This window comes from Salvelinus sp. IW2-2015, linkage group LG32 (assembly GCF_002910315.2).
Source record: "Salvelinus sp. IW2-2015 linkage group LG32, ASM291031v2, whole genome shotgun sequence".
Classification (NCBI taxonomy): domain Eukaryota; kingdom Metazoa; phylum Chordata; class Actinopteri; order Salmoniformes; family Salmonidae; genus Salvelinus; species Salvelinus sp. IW2-2015.
In genome coordinates, this window is record NC_036871.1 from 1,704,909 (window position 1) to 1,724,773 (window position 19,865).

The 19,865-nt window shown below is 40.0% G+C and overlaps 1 protein-coding gene across 5 annotated transcripts in view; it reads right to left on the reverse strand.

Moving 5' to 3' along the window:
* Positions 1-1,164: 1,164 nt before the first annotated feature.
* amph (amphiphysin) overlaps positions 1,165-19,865 on the reverse strand; it is a 151,153-nt gene continuing 132,452 nt past the window's right edge. For 3 of the 5 annotated variants that reach the window (XM_023977635.1, XM_023977634.1, XM_023977632.1), the window contains 5 exons: positions 18,534-18,587; positions 17,312-17,365; positions 3,422-3,610; positions 2,922-3,023; positions 1,165-2,480 (listed from right to left, as the gene is read on the reverse strand). In XM_023977635.1, coding sequence (XP_023833403.1) covers positions 2,376-2,480; positions 2,922-3,023; positions 3,422-3,610; positions 17,312-17,365; positions 18,534-18,587 — 504 coding nt within the window. In that variant the 3' untranslated portion in view covers positions 1,165-2,375. The remainder of the gene's footprint in view (positions 2,481-2,921; positions 3,024-3,421; positions 3,611-17,311; positions 17,366-18,533; positions 18,588-19,865) is intronic. The other 2 variants (XM_023977636.1, XM_023977633.1) reach the window with 1 other exon arrangement.

Sequence of the window (19,865 nt, forward strand, 5' to 3'; positions counted from 1 at the left end):
GATGGAGTGCTGCATCAGATGGGCCTCCACAATCACCCGAACCTCAACCCAATTGAGATGGTTTGGGATGAGTTGGACCGCAGCGTGAAGGAAAAGCAGCCAACAAGTGCTCAACATATGTGGGAACTCCTTCAAGACTGTTGGAAAAGCTTTCCAGGTGAAGCTGGTTGAGAGAATGCCATGAGTGTGAAAAGCAAAGGGTGGCTATTTGAAGAATCTCAAATAAAAAAATTGATTTTGATTTGTTTAACACTTTTTTGGTTACTATATGATTCCATGTGTTGTTGGTGGTTTTAATGTCTTCACTATTATTCTACAATGTAGAACATTTAAAAAAATAAAGAAAAACCCTTGAATGAGGAGGTGTTCTAAAACTTTTGACCGGTAGTGTAACTATTGTATAATATACTGTGTCCGTAAAATTGAGTAAAAGTTTATAATCTGAAATTGTGGCTTCTACTTCATCTGCAATATTGAAGCTGATCTAGTATTGAAGCTGATCTGTCCTTAGTTGATCATTTTCAGCCTTAAGCTGAACATGTTATTACTTCAACTTTATATCGAAGGAGTGCCTTTGATTTTTGACGGGCTGCTCATGAGCAGGTCAGTGCGACACAACGTTGCCATAACATCACCTACACAGCGTGATCGGGAATATATATTGGAGAAGCTGTTTCTGGAGCTCTTCATCTACAGTATGTAGGCTCTTTGATTTGGTATTGTCTGACTCTCGCAAGTGCAGTAAATTGAATGTCGTTGACCCTGCCACACTGTGCAACTCACAAGTTCCTGTTTTTCATGTACAACAAAAATCGTATTTGGATATTTTTCTTTGAAAAAATACTAGTTGAATATTGGAATGTATTTGGAAATACACTTGGAAAGTATTGACATGTATTTTCAGATACAAGTGTATTTCCAGATACAAATATTTAAATACTCCATGCATTTGTACCCCGGTCTGTTTGGTCCTCCAGGGTATTTGGAAACAAGTATTTGAAAATAGTTTCAAATAGTATTTAGAGGAAATTATTAGAAAAATACTTTCAAATACTTCAAATAGAAGTAGTTGATTTGGCCAGAGAATAAGTATTTTAAGTACAAATACTTAAATACGCATGTATTTGAACCAGATGTTTAAATAATTCCCAATCAACGAGGAGCTGTAACATATTAACTATTCTTTATTCACCTTTAGATAAATAATCACAGATATGTATATCACAAAAAAAGGTTATACAGTGAGGGCTAACTGTACGAAAACAGGAGTGACGTCATATTCATTGCTATACTGAACAGTTGGACTATTGTGACCCTACAGTATATAAACCAATTACATAGATTGCATATCTGATTTCTCTCCCAGCACCTTCCCAGTGATCTTAGACTTTAAAAATATAAAGTTAAATAAATACAATTTATCATAACATTTCATTCACAAATAAATAACTTCATATGTCTTTCCACTGGTTGACTTGGTTTCTTGTATATATGTAATTGCAGATATAAGGTATAAGGATATACACATTAACGTTTTATGTTGGGGAGCTACAGTGTTCTTTTTTTACTTTGAGAAAGCTGCATCTGCCAGTTCCTGGATCTCAGCTTCATCACTAACATCATTTTTCATGCTGGAAACTCATCGGACGTCCCATTCCAATGCTCAGAATTTCAACGTCAATTATGTTGTTGTTCGGGCAAGAGCACAGCATGTCTTGTCAATGAACAAAGTCAACACGGAGTACTCCCCAAAAAAAGAATCACTACAGCCGCACCACATACAGCCATGACACTACAAGAGAACACTAACAATGATGCAAGGTAACATTTATGGCTGAAATGTCAGAAAGAAAACACTTAAAGTAACACTTAAGAACAGTTAGATAGATCATAGCACTACAGATTCTTCGAAATTCCGCTGCAGAGCAACAAAATCAATACAATACACTTGGTGCAGAGAAGGTAAGGTAACTTTTTTTTTTCTTCAGGAGGAATTTCTCATTTTAGTTTATCCTTGAAACAGATATGGATTTACATGTGGAGATCAAGGGATTTACATGTGGAGGTCACCCCACTTCCAACAAAGCACACATCAATTCGCTGCTGCTTAAAGGTTAACAAACAAAAAAAGGGTAGACCATACTATCGCATCATGCTCATGTTATTTTTCGTTATGCTCCGAGCAGGTACTAGTGTTTATCCACACTTGGTTTTGTTTTTTGTTGATTGTTTGTGTCATTTCCTCTATTAGTGACGGCCTTGGTCTGTCTTGCAGACAAGGTCACAGACGGGTTAGCAGACGATCGGCTAGACATTGTCTGGAGAACACAGGCCCCTTCACCTCCCCCACGACTCTTTTCTCCGGGCTCAGATGGTTACTCCAAGCGCTGTGTGAAGTTTTCTGGGAAGAGTCCTTTGTGGGCACTGGCCCCAAGGTGCGACCATTCGCTTTCCTTGATACCTGTAAGCCAACCCGCATCCTGGAAAACATAGAGAAAGTGAGGCAAGGGGTGAATTTGATTGGCCATGGATATGCCTGTGTACTAGGCTGGTAGCTAACATAAAGCTAATCTACTCTATTTGTGTATGTGTTAGGTAGACAAGGACCCAGCTCTATTTCGGTCCTTTTACTTCTACAAAAGCCTATCCTTTCAGTGTTCACAGATCTATGAGGCATAAGCAATATGGTTATGGCTCCACCAAGTGGATCATCTGGCATATTGTTACATGGAATCAGGTCACTGTACTGGGATGCTGTGTTTGTTTTTTTACTTACCAATGATCTGAGATCCACTCTATTTTATACCATATTTCTGATATTCTATGGACGTGAAGTGCTCAGTATTTGTACAGGGTTAATATAGAGTTTTTAGAATTTTAAAGCTGATTTAATACAGTGTGAATACAGAGTTTTTCCTCACCTGATCCTCTGCTGTAGCCGTGGGAACAACCAGAACCACGTCACCTTTCTTCAGCTCCAGCTCGTCTGAGTTTGCAGCTTCAAAGTCATGCAGAGTCTCCACCTACAGGATAGGAGTTCATAATACAGCATGAGAGCGTGTGTGTGTGTGTGCATYCATCTAAGTGTGTGTTGATAACGGTATACAACAAAATACAGTTATTCTATTTTGAGTGTTGCCAGTTTCACACTATAGGGCCAAACCTAGCAAAGCCCAGCTGTATTGGGCAAGCCTGGTTATGAATCCACCACAGTCGCTGGAAAGACCAACTGAAAAGAAAATATCCTACCTAGCCAGCACAGTACAATTCGGGTCAGCCTTATAGTGTGAATCAGGGAGCTCTTGTGGGTGTTTGTGTGTGTGCGTGTGTGTGAGAGGGCAAGAGTGAGAGGGAGACTGACACAAAAAAGGAGTATAGTGGGTTAGAGTGTGTGTGTGTGTGTGTGTGGACCAGGGAAAACCTTGTAAAGGAAGCCAGGAGGGAGTCCCGGTGGGCTGTCAGAGGTGGTGATTTCTTTGGCCGCCTGGGTGTCCGGTGTCACTCCGTTGTCGCTGATGGTCGTTGGGGAAATGTCAATAATGTCGCGGTCATCGTCACCTTCGTTGCTGGAGGCTGGCTCAATCACCACTGAGGGAATAGGCATCTTCTCCTGGTGAGGAAAGAAACCCGTTAACGAGACACAATAACACACACAAGTCCACACATTTATACATGCTAAAACATAGGCATAGGCAGTGAACATATTCTTCAAGAAATAAATAGAATGATTATCACACTACAGTTCCACATAGTTTCCAAACTTGGTTTCATTGGATTAATATGTTGACATTTCAGTGTCTATTTTCATGAATACCGTCCATGTTTACATCAATGGCTACAGTACATCCCAATAGTTCTAAAAAAGCTTCCTTTCCTTCTCTCTTTTCCTTCATGACCACTAATCAAAAACAACATGTGTAAACAACATGGTGGCAACCAGACCTCGAAGGTCATCAAGGAAAGGCGATGAGGGATCAGTGGACATGACCAAGAGAAATACTGGGTCCCAATTATATTTTTTCATTGTATACTGACATACCGGTAAGATATTTACAGTTTGCACCAACATTTTGTAGCATATTCACTTTTAAAAACATAATATGCAAAGGGAGTGGAGCTGTCCAAGGCAGCTAACAATAAGATAAAATAGGGGTGGGTAAGTTCACAACCGTGATGATGACCACCAAAAAGTCAACAGCCCTAACGACAAGCAGTATTCCAGTCATCAGCGGATGTTCTCATCCTGTACAATGGCGCCGGAGGTGATGGCTGCTGTTTTAAGGCCCCCTAACCAATTGTACTATTGTGTGTGTTTTTTCGCGTTATTTGTAACTTACTTTTTTGTACATAATGTTTCTGCCACCGTCTCTTATGACCGAAAAGAGCTTCTAGACATCAGGACAGCAATTACTCACCTCGTACTGGAAGAAGATTTTTTCTTTAACGAGTCGGACGCAAAGGATTTACTTCAGACACCCGACAAGGCCCTCATCCCCGTCATTCGCAGTAGAAAGAGACAGAGACATTGGGACGTACGTGCTTTCTAAAGATCTGATGGCGACTGGGTAATCTGCCTTCACCATTGGTCCTATTAGCCAACGTACAATCACTAGATAATAAAATAGACGAACTACGATCACGTATATCCTACCAACGGGACATTAAAAACGGTAATATCTTATGTTTCACCGATTCGTGGCTGAACGACAACATGAAAAACACACAGCTGGTGAGTTTTACGCTGCATCGGCAGGATAGAACAGGGGCCTCTGGTAAGACAAGGGGTGACGGTCTATGTATATTTGTAAACAACAGCTGGTGCACAAAATCTAATAGCAGGGAATTCTCGAGGTTTTACTCGCCTGAGTTAGACTATTTCATGATAAGCTGTAGACCACACTATTTACCAAGAGAGTTTACATCTACAGTTGAAGTCGGAAGTTTACATACACGTTAGCCAAATACATTTAAACTCAGTTTTTCACAATTCCTGACATTTAATCGTAGTAAATATTCCCTGTTTTAGGTCAGTTAGGATCACCACTTTATTTTAAGAATGTGAAATGTCGGAATAATAGTAGAGAGAATGAATTATTTCAGCTTTTATTTCTTTCATCACATTCCCAGTGGGTCAGAAGTTTACATACACTCAATTAGTATCTGGTAGCATTGCCTTTAAATTGTTTAATTGGGTCAAACGTTTTGGGTAGCCTTCCACAACCTTCCCACAATAAGTTGGGTGAATTTTGGCCCATTCCTCCTGACAGAGCTTGTGTAACTGAGTCAGGCTTGTAGGCCTCCTTGCTCGCACATGCTTTTTCAGTTCTGCCCACAAATTTTCTCTAGGATTAAGTTCAGGGCTTTGTGATGGCCACTCCAATACCTTAACTTTGTTGTCCTTAAGCCATTTTGCCACAACTTTGGAAGTATGCTTGGGGTCATTGTCCATTTGGAAGACCCATTTAACTTCCTGACTGATGTCTTGAGATGTTGCTACAATATATCCACATAATTTTCCTGCCTCATGATGCCATCTATTTTGTGAAGTGCACCAGTCCGTTTTACTGTGGATATAGATACTTTTTTACCTGTTCCCTCCAGCATTTTTACAAGGTCCTTTGCTGTTGTTCTGGGATTGATTTGCACTTTTCGCACCAAAGTAAGTTCATCTCAAGAAGACAGAACGCGTCTCCTTCCCGAGCGGTATGACGGCTGTGTGGTCCCATGGTGTTTATACTTGCGTACTATTGTTTGTACAGGTGAACGTGGTACTTTCAGGCGTTTGGAAATTGCTCCCAAGGATGAACCAGACTTGAGGTCTACAATTTATTTTTCGAGGTCTTGGCTAATTTCTTTTGATTTTCCCATGATGTCAAGCAAAGAGGCACTGAGTTTAAAGGTCGGCCTTGAAATACATCCACAGGTACACCTCCAATTGACTCAAATGATGCCAATTAGCGTATCAGAAGCTTCTAAAGCCATTACATAATTTTCTGGAATTTCCCAAGCTGTTTAAAGGCACAGTCAACTTAGTGTATATAAACTTCTGACCCACTGGAATTGTGATACAGTGAATTATAAGTCAAATAATCGGTCTGTAAACATTTATTTGAAAAATTACTTGTCATGCACAAAGTAGATGTCCTATCCGACTTGCCAAAACTATAGCTTGTTAACAAGAAATGTGGGGAGTGGTTGAAAAACGAGTTTTAATGACTCCATCCTAACTGTATGTAAACATCTGACTTCAACTGTATATTCTTCGTAGCTGTCTATTTACCACCACAAACCGATGCTGGCACTAAGACCGGACACAATGTGCTGTATACGGAAAACGCTCATCCAGAAGCGGCACTCCTAGTGGCCGGGGACTTTAATGCAGGGAAACTTAAATCCGTTTTACCAAATTTCTATCAGCATGTTAAATGTGCAACCAGAGGGAGAAAACTCTAGACCACCTTTACTCCACACACAGAGATAAGTACAAACCTCTCTCTCGCCCTCCATTTGGCAAATCTGACCATCATTCTAGCCTCCTGATTACTGCTTACAAGCAAACACTAAAGCAGGAAGCACCAGTGACTTGGTCAATAAAAAAGTGGTCAGCTGAAGCAGATGCTAAGCTACAGGACTGTTTTGCTATCACAGACTGGAACATTTTCCGGGATTGTTCCGATGGCATTGAGGAGTACATCACATCAGGCACTGGCTTCATCAATAAGTGCATCAATGACATCATCCCCACAGTGACTGTACGTACATATCCCAACCAGAAGCCATGGATTACAGGCAACATCCGTACTGAGCTAAAGGGTAGAGCTGCCGCTTTCAAGGAGCTTATAAGAAATCCCGCTATGCCCTCCGACGAACCATCAAATGGGCAAAGCGCCAATCCAGGACTAAGATTGAATCATACTACACCGGCTCCGATGCTCATCGGATGCGGCAGGGCTTGCAGACTATTACAGACTACAAAGGGAAGCACAGCCGTGAGCTGCCCACTGACACAAGCCTACCTACTTCTATGCTCACTTCAAGGCAAGCAACACTGAAACATGCATGAGAGCACCAGCTGTTCCTGACGACTGTGTGATCATGCTCTCCATAGCCGATGTGAGTAAGACCTGTAAACAGGTCAACATTCACAGGGCCAGACGGATTACGCAGGGCCAGACGGATTACGTGTACTTCGAGCATACACTGACCAACTGGCAAGTGTCTTCACTGACATTTTCAACCTGTCCCTGACTGAGTCTGTAATACCAACATGTTTCAAGCAGACCACTATAGACCCTGTGCCCAAGAACACTAAGGTAACCTGCCAAAATGACTACCAACCCATAGCACTCACGTCTGTAGCCATGAAGTGCTTTGAAAGGCTGGTCATGGCTCACATCAACACCATTATCCCAGAAACCCTAGACCCACTCCAATTTGCATACCGCCCCAACAGATCCACAGATGATGCAATATCCATTGCACTCCACATTGCCCTTTCTCACCTGGACAAAAGGGACACCTATGTGAGCATGATATTCAATGACTACAGCTCAGCGTTCAACACCATAGTGCCCTCAAAGCTCATCAATAAGTTAACGACCCTGGGACTGAACACCCCCCTCTGCAACTGGATCCTGGACTTCCTGGCGGGTCGCCCCCAGGTGGTAAGGGTAAGTAACAACACATTCGCCACACTGATCCTCAACATGGGGGTCCCTCAGGTGCGTGCTCTGTCCCCTCCTGTTCACTCATGACTGCATGGCTCGGCACGACTCCAACACCATCTTTAAGTTTTCCGATGACACAACAATGGTAGGTCTGATCACCGACAACGTTGAGACAGCCAATAGGGAGGAGGTCAGAGACCTGGCAGTATGGTGTCAGGATAACAACCTCTCCCTCAACGTGATCAAGACAAAGGAGATGATTGTGGACTACAGGAAAAGGAGGACCGAGCACACCCCCATTCTCATCGAAGGGGCTGTAATGGAGCAGGTTGAGAGCTTCAAGTTCCTTGCTGTCTACATCACTGTCTACATCACCGCTCTGGATAAGAGCGTCTGCTAAATGACTTAAATGTAAAATGTAAATGTAAATCACCAACAAACTATCATGGTCCAAACACACCAAGACAGTTGTGAAGAGGGCACGACAAAGCCTATTGCCCCTCAGGAGACTGAACAGATTTGGCATGGGTTCTCAGATCCTCAAAAATTTCTACAGCTGCACCAGAGAGCATCCTGACTGTTTGCATCACTTCCTGGTATGGCAACTGCTCGGCCTCCGACCGCAAGGCACTACAGAGGGTAGTGCGAACGGCCCAGTACATCACTGGGGCCAAGGTTCCTGCCATCCAGGATCTCTATACCAGGCGGTGTCAGAGGAAGGCCCTACAAATTGTCAAAGACTCCAGCCCTAGTCATAGACTGTTCTCTCTGCTACCACACGGCAAGCGGTTCCGGAGTGCCAAGTCTAGGACCAAAAGGTTTCTTAACAGCTTCTACCCCCAAGACATAACACTCCTGAACAGCTAATCAAATGATTACCCAGACTATTTGCATTGTGCCTCCCCCCCCTCTTTACTCTGCTGCTTCTCTCTGTTTATTATCTATGCATAGTCACTTTAACTCTACCTACATGTACATATTTCCTCAATTATCTCGACTAACCGGTGTCCCTGCATATTGACTCTGTACCGGCACCCCTGTATATAGCCTCGCTACTGTTATTTTACGACTGCTCTTTAATTAATTGTAATTATTATAATTATTTTTACTTATCTATTTTTTACTAAACATTATTTTTCTTAAAACTGCATTGTTGGTTAAGGGCTTGTAAGTAAGCATTTCACTGTAAGGTCTAACTACACCTGTTGTAATTGACGCATGTGACAAATACAATTATTCGATTTGATTTATTCAATGAGTCAGAGCACCTCAGCGCATGAGGACAAATGAGTTTGCTCTTATTCTTATACCGTTGAAAATATGGGGGATTATTCCGTTCTATGATATTCAGAAAAGAGGCATTTATAAAGGTGGGAATAGATTCCCACTCAAATGGAATTAGATTGTCATCGATCTGTATGGCATTTGATAGGAAATGTAATTTCCAACAAATACAGTATGGAAGCGATCACCACAAATGAATACACAGTAAAAAAATAAATWAAATAAAAAATACAAAAAATAAACAAATAAACAATAAGGTGACAACATTATTTTACAGTTCATAATGTGAGAAGTTTGGGAGATTTTTGGGGTATTTTCTCTACTGCTCAAAGACTACTTGAAACTAGGCAAGTTATGTACATCTGTCTCCTTCATACCATTTACATAAGACCGTCCGATCACAATATTGATTTGAATCCAAAAAGTCTGGACGTTACATTTTCCCCGTGCCAGAGGAAGTGTAGCAGTAGCTGGGGTCAAATGTAACACCTAAAAAAATAAATCAAATAAACTCACTTAACTTAAAAAACATTCGAGTTCATGAATTATCATATCATAGACATACAGTATGTAATGATTTTTCAATAAATATAAGTATTTTTATGTACGTAACCAATGTTTACCGTAACAACCCCATTCGGTTACGCTCAAAACATCTTGAATAGTCTGATGTTGCACAGATCATAACTGTTTTAAATTCTTTGGCACTCTACAGGACCCCAAGGCTATTTTATGTTAGTATTTGTATAATTAATACCATCTTAAAGTTAAAATCACTTTCAACATTTGGCTGCTTGCATTACAATTGCACCCCAACCCTAGCAGCCATGAAAAAACATTATGTGCCTTGCAAGAGACACTAATAGTGACACTTGTCAGTGTTAAGCCAACATATAGTGATGAAAATTATGGTAGTTTGAATTCTTGGACATTAATGCTCAGGGCAGTAAAAAAAATATATACAGGTAGTGGAAAAAACTACTTTCACCCCTAAAAACCTATGGGCAAATGTTAAAACAAGCAAATAGTGAAAKATTTGACTGAACAATTTCGAGCAGGGAGAGAACTTAAATTGGCATATACTGAGTGAGTTTCAACACACTAGCTTGTTTCTGTTTGAAAAAATTCAATGTGTTACAATTGGCCAATGTTACAATTGCTCCTGGTCTCCCCTACTAGCAGCACTGCAAAAGATAGTGTAAACACCAGAAAACAACACAATATATAAATACAAAATATATACGGCAAAACAGCACTATTCAATACAAAACTATAGAGCATAGACAGGTTGGTTGTTTAGCAACAAAACCGCCGCGTGCGCGACTATAGGGCAAAACAGACGGGGTTGGCTTAGGTTATTGACAACTTGTAAACTATATTTCGTCTCCAATGTTATTGTTGGTTAGCTAGCTAATGAATTTTAGCCAAATTAGCATAGACGTGACATCAGTCAAGACACCTCAAAACAAGACATGGTATCAAGAACAAGATACAACTAGCTGAAAAGAGCCACCTACAATTCCCCACGTGGCTGCTTCTTGTCATAGTTGCTATCTCGCCATCCAGAATCACAACATACAGACTTCTGCCCCATTGAAGCGTACACATCGTTTCCGTGACGTTGCCAGCTAACCCGTCTATAACAACACCGAAAACATAATTGTATCAGAACTGCTCTTTGACTTTTGAATTTAAGGGTTAAAGTTATAAGTGATGATAACAATGTATGTATGAACAAACAGGATCTGGAAAAATTACACAAGGTTTATTTATTTATTTCAAACATTGTAATCTACTATCTGCCCAAATCATCATCTCCCACTGGGCACAGATGCCATTTTAACATCTACTCCATGTTGGTTCAATGTAATTTCATTGAAATGACATGGAAACAACGTTGATCCAAGCAGTGTTTGCCCAGTGGGCTAGGTCTTTGATGGTGCTACTGGTGTAACACCCAAACTTGTAAACCTACTTGCTACTGTTTGTTTCAAGTAAAGTGATGTGGAAAGTAGGCTTTTGATAGAAAATATTAACAGCAAAAAGCTTGTTTTCGATATGTGAAAACAGTATCCTATAAAGGAGATCCGTTTTGGGGACAAGTCTGATACCAAGCTTGTAGATGATATATTCATAATGTTGAGCATTGTGCAGCAATCCGGATARCATGCTGCTGCTACAAGGCAACATTTCCATCATTCAGTAACACTTTACCTAAACCCAAATTATATAAACAGGTACTTTTGTTGCGAAACAAATTTGAATAACAGTACATCTCACAGATCAGGTAGCGGAAATCAGATGCCACAACTTTTTGCGACGTTCGCTTTGTCATGTCTGTCATTTCTACTGGTGTGGGTGTTTAACTATTCAGAAATTAAACAAAAGGGCATGAAAGTCACTCAAAATGATATTTTTTTTAAAACAACCAAACAAAGTCAAACGAACAAGGCAACAGTTAATCCACAAAAAATGGGAATACCACAGCCATGATCGCATCGCAATACATTTTTCTACTGCTAACTAAAATGTATGTACATTTGCTATAGGCAGATGTTAGTCAAAATGTTTGGCACAGTAAGTCATCATTATGATCACATTATGTAGGCAGATTCAAATAAAGTGTTAGCAATAATGCTAGGTGCTAGCGCTGGTATCAGATACATCACCACGATGAGGATAACGGGGATGCAACTTTCAGTAGTCAGTTTGTTACCAGAGTGTCTTCCTGAGGAGAACCTTTAGCATCCACAGATGCCTACAGTTCAGACAAAGAGATGTTATTGATGCAGAGCAACCACCATAAGGCTACGGATCAAACAAGAGTTAAGACAAGTGCCTGTTCTCCATTACAAAGTACAATGTCTGTTCTTCACCGAATAGTTATCCATCTGAACGCTCAGTAAAGTTGCAACCTCCTACATAAGAAAACGACGAATAACTTTCAAAGATTTTGTCATGGCGGTGTTAAGGCAGCATTCACAAGAAATGTGAGTTATAATTGTTGCAGTTGTTTGTGGTTCAGCAACAATWAATGACAGTTCACAATACTAAATGGGAAGCAATTACGTAACGTCTACCGTGGAATGGGGGGCAATACAAAAGCAAAGTGAATTTGTAAAAAAAAATAATCTGAATAGTTAAACACCCACACCCAGTATAAATACACTTTTTCGAGCTGAGAGACGATGGCCAGAGCTTACCCAGGATGTTGCACATCGATTTAAGTCAGTAAGTCGTCAATGTATGATATATTTGGGCTTGAAGTGCCTAATCCGAATGTGTGACTTCACATGTTTCCATGAGATTTACGTGCCTTTTCCTATGTATAAAATTGTTCTGCCTGCGTTTCCTTTCAGGGCTGGGTTTTATTGAAATGTTACTTACCACCTACAGTACCAGTATGGCAATTTTTATTAATCAGAAACACCTGCTCTGTATCCAACACTTGGGTTTCTACTAGATAAAGAAGCTACAAAGTCAAAATTGGCTATACCCTGCAAATTCATGAAAACAAAATAGCTTTTTGGTCTTAATTTAAGTTTAGCAGTGTGGTTAAGGGTAGCTGTGTGGTTAAGGTTAGGGTTAAAATATGATTTTAAGAAGAGAAAATTTAGAAATAGACTAGGTTTATGACCCTAACTAGTCATTTTTTACTGGCAAATTATCATAATCCATTGCCACTCCTGTTTTCCATATCTTCAATTTAGGCCTACTAGAGAGTGTGTGCCCTCGYGCCTGGGGGGAAGCAAAAGTAATTCCGCTACCTAAGAATAGCAAAGTCCCCTTCACTGATTCAAATAGCCGACCAATCAGCCTGTTACCAACTCTTAGTAAACTTTTAGAAATGTTTTTGTTTGACCATATACAATGCTATTTTACAGTAAATAAATAGACCCCAAAAAATCAGCACGCTTGTAGGGAAGGAGATTTAACGAGCACAGCCCTTACACAAATCACGGATGATTGGCTGGGAGAAATTGATAAAATGATTGTGGGGACTATCTTGTTAGACTTCAGTGCGGCTTTTGACATTATCGATCATATTCTGCTGCTGGAAAAACTTATGTTTTACACCCCCTGCTATATTGTGGATAAAGAGTTACCTGTCTAACATAACACAGAGGGTATTCTTTAATGGAAGCCTCTCCAACATAATKCATGTAGAATCAGGAAATCCCCAGGGCAGCTGTCTAGGCCCCTTACTTTTTTCAATCTTTACTAACATGCCACTGGCTGAGTAAAGCCAGTGTGTTTATGTATGCGGATGATTCAACACCATACACATACTACAGCGACTGAAATGACTGCAACACTTAACAAAGAGCTACAGTTAGTTTCAGAATAGGTGGCAAGGAATAAGTTAGTCCTAAATATTTCAAAAACTAAAAGCATTGTCTTTGTAACAAATCATTCACTAAACCCTAAACCTCCTTCACTAAACCCTAAACTAAATAAATATTGTAATGAATAATGTGGAAAATTAGCAAGTTGAGATGACTACACTGCTTGTAGTAACCCTGGATTGTAAACTGTCATGGTCAACACATATTGATACAACAGTAGCTAAGATGGGGAGAAGTCTGTCCATAATAAAGCGCTGCTCTGCCTTCTTAACAAAACTATCAACCTGGCAGGTCCTACAGGCCTAGTTTTGTCACACATGGACCACTGTTCAGTCGTGTMGTCAGGTGCCACAAAGAGGGACTTAGCAAAATTGCAGATGGCTTAGAGAACAGGGCAACACAGCTGGCCCCTAAATGTACATGGAGAGCTATCATTAATGATATGCATGTCATTCTCTCACGGCTCAAAGTGGAGGAGAGATTGACTTCATCCCTACTTGTTTTTGTAAGAGGTGTTGACAAGCTGAATGCACCGAGCTGTCTGTTACTAGCACACAGCTCAGACACCCATGCATACCCCACAAGACATGCCACCAGAGGTCTCTTCACAACCCCAAAGTCCAAAACAGACCATTGGAGGCGCACAGTACTACAAAGAGACATGACTACACGAAACTCTATTCCACATCAGGTAACTGATGCAAGCAGTAGAATCAGATTTTTTWWAAACMGATAAAAATACATCTTATGGAACAGCAMGGACTGTGAAGAGYCWCACAGATACAGACACACGCATGCTATCACARGCACTCTACACACACGTACATTGTAATATTGTTGTATGGTGGTATTGTAAATGTTTTATTGTAGATATATAGTGATGTAATAATGTTATATGATGTACTGTTTTATCTTTTGTTTTATGTGTAATGTAAGTGCCTTAATATGTTTGGACCCCAGGAAGAGTAGCTGCTGCCTTTGCACCAGCTAATGGGGATCCTTAATAAATACAAATACACATTTGTCAAGTTTCACTTATATTTGAGCTAGTCTGAATAAAAAATAAAAAAACTTTTTTTACACTGAACAAAAATACTATAACGCAACATGTAAAGTGTTGGTGTCATGTTTCATGAGCTGAAATAAAAGATCCCAGAAATGTTCCAAAAGCACAAAAAGCTTATTTCTCTAAAATGTTAAGCCAAAATGYGAGGTGTGGCATATCAAGAAGCTGATTAAATGGCATGATCATTACACAGGTGCATCTTGTGCTGGGGACAATAAAAGGCCACTAAAATGTGCAGTTTTATCACACAACACAATGCCACAGATGTTTGAAATTGACATGCTGACTGCAAGAATGTCCACCAGAGCTTTTGCCAGAGAATMTACCATAAGCTGCATCCAAAGTCATTTTAGAGAAGTCCAACCGGCCTCACAACCGCAGACCACGTGTATGGCGTTGTGTGGGCGAGCTGTTTGCTGACGTCAACGTTGTGAACAGAGTGCCCTATGGTGGCGGTGGGGTTATGGTATGGGCAGGCATAAACTACAGACAACGAACACAATGACATTTTATCGATGGCAATTTGAATACACAGAGATAAGGACCATTGTCGTGCCATCCATCCGCCACCATCACCTCATGTTTCAACATAATAATGCACGGTCCCATGTCGCAACATCTGTACACAATTCCTGGAAGCTGAACATGTCCCAGTTCTTTCATGGCCTGCATACTCACCAGACATGTCACCCATTGAGCATGTTTGGGATGCTCTGGATCAATGTGTACGACAGTGTGTTCCAGTTCCCGCCAATATCCAGGAACTTCACACAGCCATTGAAGAGGAGTGGGACAACATTCCACAGCCACAATCAACAGCCTGATCAACTCTATACGAAGGAGATGTGTTGCGCTGCATGAGGCAAATGGTGGTCACACCAGATACTGACTGGTTTTCTGATCAACGCCTCAATTTCTTTTATTTTTAAAGGTATCTGTGACCAACAGATGCATATCTGTATTCCCAGTCATGTGAAATKAATAGATTAGGACGTTATTTATTTATTTCAATTGACTGATTTCTTTATATGAACTGAAACTTGAAATTGTTGCATGTTGAGTTTATATTTRTGTTCAGTATAAATGGTAAAATTGTGTGATATGATTGCATTTTAGATCCCCGGTCCCCCGTCGCCCCAAGATGAATGGTTTTGACCATTAACGTTTTAGGCTAATTTGTTTTGCTTGGCACGGTGCCGTGGGTGTGCAGGGTTTGTACATTTGCACATAACATATTATTAATCCTAAAGAGCAATCTCCAAACCGTTCAATAGTTAGGCTATCCATATTACCGGAGCTTATATTCTTTTTATTTCTATGGCTGATTTGCGGCCGCAATTTAGATAATGCATTGGTATATAGTTGTACAATTTAGATAATGCATTGATATATAGTTGTACAATTTAGATAATGCATTGATATATAGTTGTACAATTTAGATAATGCATTGATATATAGTTGTACAATTTAGATAACGCATTGCTATATATTTGTACAATTTAGATAATGCATTGCTATATAGTTGTACAATTTAGATAATACATTGATATATAGTTGTACAATTTAGATAATGCATTGATATATAGCTAGCTAGCTTGCTGAAATGATAACAGAGAGAACAAACAATATAGCTATTTGGTCATGTCTGTGTGCAGTGGTGGGAAAAGTACCGAATTGTCATACTTGAGTAAAAGTATAGATACCTTAATAGAAACTTACTCAAGTAAAAGTGAAAGTCACCCAGTAAAATAGTACTGGAGTAAAAGTCTAAAAGTATTTGGTTTTAAATACCCTTAAGTATCAAAAGTAAATGTAATTGTTAAAATATACTTCAAAAGTAAAAGTATAAATCATTTCAAATTCCATATATTAAGCAAAGCAGACGGCACCATTTTCTTGTTTTTAAAATGTACGGATAGCCAGGGGCACACTCCAACACTCAGACATTATTTACAAATAAAGCATTTGTGTTTAGTGAGTCCGCCAAACCATAGGCAGTAGGGTTGACCACGTGTTCTCTTCATAAGTGCGTKAATTTCACCATTTCCCTGACCTGTTAAGCATTCAAAATCTAACGAGTACTTTGGGTTGTCAGGGAAAATGTATGGAGTAAAAAGTACAATATTTTCTTTKGGAATGTAGTGAAGTAAAAGTAGTCAAAAATATAAAAAGTAAAGTACAGATACCCCCCAAAAAAGACTTAAGTAGTACTTTAAAGTATTTTTTACTTAAGTACTTTACACCACTGTCTGTGTGCAGTCCAAATATTAATGACGTTTAGAAACTGACTTGGTTTCACTGGAATMATCAAATGGCAAGAGTCAGACGAACGTCAACCCTCAACATTTCAACAGCTCGTATAGGCACAGTTTAGCTGAGAWCTCTTGACCGGTAGGTTGGTATTCATATTATGAAATCATTATTATCACCTGTGCTAACTGAAAATGGTGCTCACAATAACTTTCATTAGCTGGCTAAGGTTAGCATGCTAGCTAGTTAAACTGCCAACTGTCAGTCAGTGACTTATTTGTTGTTATTTCTCTGCTACATGTGGAAATCACCACAACGTTCCCACCCCCAATTTCTGAATATGTATTAGCAGCCTGCGTCAGTTTTCGAGGTSGAACCTAAACAATKATTTCRYATCTAGGACAGGAATTACTCTYAATAAGTGCAGCAACTTCCTCTGAGGTGGGCCTTTACATTTGAATGCCTCATGCCCTTGTACTATGCTCTTAGAACATATACCTTGTAATATGAAAGTAAAGTATAACCACAAAAATCACGACTATTTTCTGGAGCTTATTTCAGGCTTAAGTGAATCAATGGACTTTCGGACAGGACCCAATAAGGTCCCAATTACTGAGCTGTGTTGAATAAGGCAAATGTGGGATCATGGATATTAGGGTTTTGGGAATGMGGGTTGGGAATCTTGGGATAATAATTACCGGAGTCTCCTCCACAGGGGACTCCTTCATTTCCTCCGGGGTCGGAACGGATTCCTACGTACAAAAGAGAGTTGATTCACAATCACAAGAACATCTGGGGGAAKAAAATATTTTCAAGCCTCGAGGATGGCCTCTCTCGACTCTCCAGATTTAGTTTGGTTATTTCAAGTTATTTGGTATGTTTCATTTKATTTTGTGTACACCTATGTCACAGGTGGATAGCTCATAATAAATGGTTGGAATGGAATGGTATCAAACATGGAAAACATGTTTGACGTGTTCGATACCATTCCATTTATTCTGTTCCTGCCATTACTATGACCCTGTKCTCACCAATTAAGCTGCCACCAACCGCCTGTGACCTATTTGTTATACTTCTAAATCAATATAGCATTTTGATATTTCAACTCATATATGTACAGTATATGAGAGTATATAACATTGTGGAATTTCAAGATTCAAAAGGTTGAGACTTCTGATGGCTGAAGATACATTTCCATTTCCCAAGGCATTGGTTCCTTTGCTATAGGGACCTGGGTCCTGCTTTATTTAAAGTGCATCTTATGAAGGCTTCATAAAGCCTTTATATAGGCTTCATAAACACTACATAGATGCTTCACAAATCATTTATAACCYTATATCATGCTCTATAATGATTTGTAATGTGGCATAACTGTGTGACYTAACTATCAATTTATGTTCGATTCTGGGATTTTAAGCATGGAGCTTTATGTGGAATACATGGAACAGGGGTTTGGGGATATAGCCAAGCTCATATGWGACTGGGTGCTATTCACACAAACCCAGAATTTGGTGAATACTGTTGTCTGYAAAAAACATTATTTCCCCTGTCCCACAGGATGAGGCATTTAGTTAATGATGGAAAGTGACAATTTATGTCACACTATACATTGAGTGAAATTTCTACAGTATAAATGCTCATTTCGAATGGCACATGAAATCCAAGGTTTGTGGGATTATGGGTTTGTTTTAATAGCATCCTCTGTGTACTTTGGAGTGAGTCAGACCTCAATGTCATACCACTCTGTCCTGTATGACTCAACCTTAAAGCTTATATGAGACACTGTGTCAAATACAACTGAATGTTTAAGATTCTACAAAACATTGTAAAATATGACTTGAGGTTCAAACTCACGCAAGACACTCGGCCAAATATGATTTTAGCTTCCTTTTTGCCAAATTTGGCATAAGTTATAGTTACCGGGGGAGCTGCTTCGCTGGGGGATGCTTTTTCAGCCTCTTCAACTGGGAGGATCTAAGCGCAGAAAGAGGTTTTAATGCACCTAGCTAGCTACCTAAGCTTCTTCAGTACAGCCTTTAGCATTGAGTTTGCATTTGATATATTGAGCTTAATCTGCATCAATTACGTACGTACATAACAACGGTTCTCCTTTTCATTGATATTGTTAGTATAGCATTCATGCAAGTGCAGAACGTGAAGTACTGAGATGCAGGCTTTGAGGAATCGTTGCATCCAGTCATTGCTGTGTTGGCAAGGAAATGTTTGGTCCATTTTTTCAAGGTAAAGGCTATCTTGGTGTATCAAGATTCTGCACAGATTCTGTGGTTATTATATAATTATTATATTCAGTGGGATATACTCTTGTTCAAAGAAATGATTTAAAAAAAAAGAGCATCTAAATCAAGGAAAATCTAAAATCAATGGAATGAAAATAAGGCTACTCATCTTTTTTAAGTCGTTTTGATACATGGTTGGCACATGGAAGAAAGTAAATGGATATACAGACATTTCCTCCACTCCCATGTCAAGCATGACAATAAGAGCCATATYCACACAGCAATTGTAATTACCCTTCGTAAATCAGCAACTCCCCAAGGCACATACCCAATATATACAAACGTATGTGGACACCCCTTCAAATTAGTGGATTCGGCTATGTCAGCCACACCCGTTGCAATCTCCATAGACAAACATTGGCAMTAGAATGGCCTTACTGACGATCTCAATGACTTTCAACGTGGCACCATCATAGAATGCCACCTATCCATCAAGTTAGTTTGTCAAATTTCTGCCGTACTAGAGCTGCCCCGGTCAACTGTAAGTGCTGTTATTGTGAAGAGGAAACGTCTAGGAGCAACAACGGCTCAGCCAAAAAGTGGTAGGCCACACAAGCTCACAGAATGGGACCGCAGAGTGCTGAACCGCGTAGCTCGTCAAAATCGTCTTTCCTCGGCTGCATCACTCACTACAGAGTTCCAAACTGCATCTGGAAGCAACGTCAGCACTAGAACTGTTCGTCGGGAGCAAGCCTAAGATCACCATGCACAATGCACCATGCACAATGCCACAATGCCAGGCAGGACTAATGATTAATCACGCTTCAGTATCTGGCAGTCCGAGGGACAAATCTGGGTTTGGTGGATGCCAGGAGAACTCTACCTGACCCATTGCTTAGTGCCAACTGTAAAGTTTGGTGGAGGAGGAATAATGGTCTGGGMCTGTTTTTCATGGTTCGGGCTAGGCCCCTTAGTTCCAATGAAGGGAAATCTTAACGCTACAGCATTCAATGAC